Source organism: Manihot esculenta, chromosome 11 (genome assembly GCF_001659605.2).
Source record: "Manihot esculenta cultivar AM560-2 chromosome 11, M.esculenta_v8, whole genome shotgun sequence".
Taxonomy (NCBI): domain Eukaryota; kingdom Viridiplantae; phylum Streptophyta; class Magnoliopsida; order Malpighiales; family Euphorbiaceae; genus Manihot; species Manihot esculenta.
The window spans coordinates 41,895-46,755 of NC_035171.2; the positions used below are offsets into that span (position 1 = coordinate 41,895).

General features: G+C 30.7%; 1 protein-coding gene across 2 annotated transcripts; it reads right to left on the minus strand.

The window, feature by feature from the left end:
* Positions 1-2,249: 2,249 nt before the first annotated feature.
* Positions 2,250-4,371, minus strand: LOC122725058 (RPM1-interacting protein 4-like). 2 transcript variants are annotated; one of them, XM_043961516.1, is made up of 4 exons: positions 4,250-4,371; positions 3,053-3,424; positions 2,752-2,949; positions 2,250-2,644 (listed from the first exon to the last, which is right to left on the minus strand). In XM_043961516.1, exons 1-4 carry the CDS (start codon positions 4,253-4,255, stop codon positions 2,609-2,611), a joined length of 612 nt encoding a protein of 203 aa, XP_043817451.1. In that variant the 5' UTR covers positions 4,256-4,371; the 3' UTR covers positions 2,250-2,608. The 2 variants fall into 2 exon arrangements, with proteins under 2 accessions (XP_043817451.1, XP_043817450.1); XM_043961515.1 differs by having other exon boundaries at positions 2,752-2,955.
* Positions 4,372-4,861: the final 490 nt, after the last annotated feature.

Consider the following 4,861-nt stretch of genomic DNA (forward strand, 5'->3'; position numbering starts at 1 on the left):
CGATGCCAGGGTTTAGCTGGGTATTACAGTTTATATAGGATTTTAATTTGATGAGTACTTTAACTAATGATAATAATTATCTTTACCCAACTTAAAGTAAAAAATCTTATGTGAAATAGAACTTTCACACAATCAATATATAGGTTTTTAAATTTAGAATAACTTGAAGAAAATAAATTTTGAGTTAAAATTATAATTCTATAAATAAGTTAATATGAAATTTGAAAAGTTAATACTATTTGGAACTATTGAAAATTGAATATTTAGGAAATTAATTGAAAAATTAAATATTAATATCAATAATTTAAATAAAATAAAAATTTATTACTTAATTATAAAATTAGCTTTTAAATAATTAAAATTATTACTGTCAAGATTAATAATTTGAATATATTAATATTACATGTACCTTGAAAATTTAATATTGAGGAGATTATATGAAAATTAAATATTAATACTAATAATTTAATTAAATAAATTAGTCACTCATTGTTATATAAAATGCTATTATAGTTTTTTTATTTCTAATTTCCACTTATATATACGTTCTAGATTGTAAATAAATTATATTTTTGTTACATTAAAATGCTTAAAAATTTAATAATTATGTAAAAAAAATATAATCTAATTCTTTATTTTAATAGATTTTAAATTTGCCCAATATATTTATAAATATAAATTTAAATAATATATATATATTTTTTTTAAAATAAAAATTGAGAGAATAAAATTTGAGATCTCTCAAATTTTTTTTTTTTTGAACTAAAAATGTAATTGCATTCAAATTTGGAAGTCCAACATCAAAGCATGAACAATCAATTGTGGAGGGGTGCTCAGCCACTCCATCCTGTCTGAAATAGTAGAGGCAGCTCTAGCTATAAGATGTGCCACACTATTGGCAGATCGAGGAACAAAACTCACAGATACTGAATTCATCTCTGCTATTAGAGATTTACAATCATCAACAAGGGATCCAAAACTAGAAAAATCAGAAGTTGAAGAAGAAAGCAAAGCCTTCACTACCGTAAGAGCATCTGATTCCAACACTATCTGATCATAACACAGCCTCTTAATCCAACTCAGAACTTCTCTAATGGCAATTAGCTCAGCTATTTTAGGAGAGAAGTAACCAAGGAGTCTATGTTGACAAGCGCCAACAAAAGAGCCATCATATGAGCGAAGCACTCCACCAACTCCAATGAAGCCATCAGGGAAGACTGCTGCATCTACATTAGCTTTCAAGAATCCTTGAAGCGGTGGAACCCAGAAATGTAACGGTGGAGGAGCTGGCACAGCATCAGAAGAACTGTCATCAACGTGTCGCGCATTACACCAATCGTAGAGGATTGTCCTAGCCCGATACACCACAGCAGCAGGGCTCGACCACTTCGAAGACCAGACCACATCATTCCGTGCCTGCCAAAGAGCCCAGCAGATCATTACCACCATAGCTTGGTCTTCCTTTCTCACCAGCTGCAAAACTGAGCACAACCATGCCAAAAATGACGCCGACTGAGGAAAAAGCCATCCAATCGAAGACGCAAGCCATACCCTCTTGGCAAAAGGGCATGTAACCAGCACATGGAGCACAGATTCACTAACAGTTTAAATACACTTATCACCCGACTAAATTTTGAGTACTTAAATAACATATTTATAAATGAATATCAATTTAAAGTATATTTTAATATGTAAAATTTAAATAGAGTGTTTCTTTCCATATTATTTTTTATTAGTATATTAATAGACTGCCTCTTTCTATATACATGTGCGCTTTAGAATTTAATCATCTTAAAAATTTTAATTTATTTTTTTCGCAAAAAATTTGAATATCTAATTCTTTAGTTAATTCTCTTAATAAAATTTGATAATTTGCCAATGGATTTTAAGAATTACATATAATTTTTTGAGTTTACTTCATTACATTTTATAAAAAATTACTTCTAATTATGATAAAAAAAAAAACACTTAATAAGTAGAAGTTAAATTCAAGTAGAACTAAGAATTTTAAAATTCTACAAACTGTAAAATAATATAAAAATATAAATGTCAATAGTAAAAATAGTGAAGGCTATTTTTGTCAAACTCATTATTCTCCTTATTTTCACTTTTATATATAATATACATTAAATTTTCATTTAAGTTAAAATATTTTTATTGATATTAATTTTTAATTTAGTGATATTTTATAAAATAAATTAAAGTTGATTAAAAAATAAATTGCCATGAGTAAAAATGACATCGCCGTATAGAATTTAGAATTCTATTATTGGTCCGCAGGAAAGGAAGGGCCGAAAGCTACTTTGTATATGCATTACATAATCTTATATATTTTTGGAAAATGATAGATATTGTAAGTAAAAGTAAATACATTTACAGCAAGATTTTATCCAGAATTGTAATAGCTCATATATCTCATTAGAGTTGATTATATAAAAAATATCTGTACAGTAATTTTATCACAAATTAAAAAGATTAAGAACACGAACAATAACAAAAAGAACAACATTTCAATTGCAAAATTCATGCAGCAATGGTTCAAAGATGCGCGTGTGTATATAAAAAATAAAGAAACAAGCCATGAGAGAAGCGAAACCATTTGGTCACTTCATTTGCTTCCGCAAGAAAATAGACAGCAACAAAGCTGCAGGATATGATAAATCATAATCAATTGTTAATCTTAAAATTAACAGCAAATGGAATTAATTAAGCATTTGTCATTTAAATCATGGTGGGAAAATGGTTAATCACCTTTGATTGAGAGGAAGAAGTAGGTTGGTTTCTTTGATTTTGAGGCCCGGGACAATAGGATGGTAGTGATGGGATTGCGGCTAATGAATTTTGTTTTTCCTCCTTTATTCTGTTGAAAATTACAGTAAAACCTTCTCCAGAAGTGGTATCTGCTTCATCCCATGCTCCAAATTGAGGAATTGAAGTTGACCTATGATGCTGATTCTACCACCCAAATTAAAGAATCAAAAATCGAATGCAGAGCTTTTATCCACGAATCAAGCAATATTAGAACCAGGAAATAAAAGGCCACTGCACTTACTCTATCATCACCAGGTGGATGACTTCCACTTTTCTGCCTAGAATGTTGCGGGGCAAGGGCAACAGATGTAGAAAAGCTATTATTGTTACCTACTCCCTCAGGAGCCCAACTCTTCTTCCTCTGAGATTTTTCCCGTCGATAACCTGTAGCCTGCAACAGCGAACTCCCAGATTCTGAGGAGATACTCTTTTGACTGTGGCCACAACTCAAATCGACTCTCCCATTCCCATACGTGAAAGCCTCTAGATTCTGCTCTGGGTCATTAGGGTTTATAGGGACACTGGCCTTTTCTTTACGTGCATTATCAAAGAATGCAGTGTAAGGTATATCATCATTGTCCCAGTTGCCGAATTTTGGGACATGGGCAGGTTGCTGCTGTGAGTGTGACGAAGCCATTTGTTACAATTCTGAAATCAAAATCCTTATTTATCGATAGAAACAAATCATTTCAATCTCTTAATGACAAACCATCTCTTCTCAGCTGCCTTATAATCAACCTTAATTTGCACTTGGATGATTAGTTGAAAAATAATCTTGTTTTATTAGAGCAAGATAACATACGTTGAACTTGTTTCAGCATGCCTAAAATGGATATTATTATTTTATGGAAGGCAGAGGCAACATTTCCATTTTGGGAGGCAACATGACATTTACAGTTATGAGAGGGATTCGCTAACGCGAAACTTCACTTAGGTGGATCAAAGTATTCACTAATTCTGCATTTACAATTAGGAAACTAAAATATACCGTTAACAATTTTAAATTTATTTTTTTGAAAGAGTTTGAGAAATTAATTGTAGTATTCTATTAAAAATAAAAATCTTATTTAATTTACTCCCATTAAAAATTAAAATTTTATGAGCCATGCCCCGCGCGTCAAACAAATTCTTAATTAGACATATTCAAGAATCGATTAAAATAAATCCAATTAAACAACTGAAATCTACGCTGTGAATTTAAAGTTAATATTTTAATATTAATGCCCTATCTACTATATATGAAGGCAACCTTTTCTGGACCACCTACACATTCTTTTCAATTGAAAAAAAGGTATTGATATTTCAAGCTGCTTAATAATTGCACAAGACAAAATCTAGTTATGCTAAAAATCAGAAAAGTAAACATGCATGTAATAGATATATATGAGGACGAACTTAATGAAAAGGAAAAGAGAAAGAAAGAAATATAATCACTTACTGCCATGAAGAAGGTGGGCTAGCTTGTTGCAATTTCAGAATATGTAGAGAAGGATGTTGCTGTCTAATGTTTTGATATATAGGGAAGCTCTGGAGAAGGAGAAAAAGTATTTTGAAAGTTTCTAGATTTTGAATACAGGTTGGAGCATTTTATGGAAAATTGCAAGGATGTAGCTATGGCCAAGTTGAGACAATGACTCGATTATTACAAAGTGATTATTATATATATGTATATAAAACTCTCTCACACCATCAAGCCACTTCAAAGTCATTAACAATGGTTTTCTAATTTTCATTTTTTAAATAATATTTTGTCCTCATTTTTGTACCGTCTCCGTATTTGTCGCTTTTTGCAAATTCAGTGCTCCAACGTTTAGATACGTGGCCGAAGCAAAGTTGCTTTCATTTCCATGTACAATTTTACATATTTGGGATTGAACTCTCCGGACAAGCAATGCCAATAGATTCAAAAATATCAATATTTATATTTTAATTTAATATTTTAAATTTAATTTAATTAGCCCAATTTAAGAGTTTGGGGGTTGACGTTTGAGGTTTAGAGTTGAAGGTTCAGAGTTCAAATTTTGGAGTTTTAGAGTTTAGAATTCGGGAT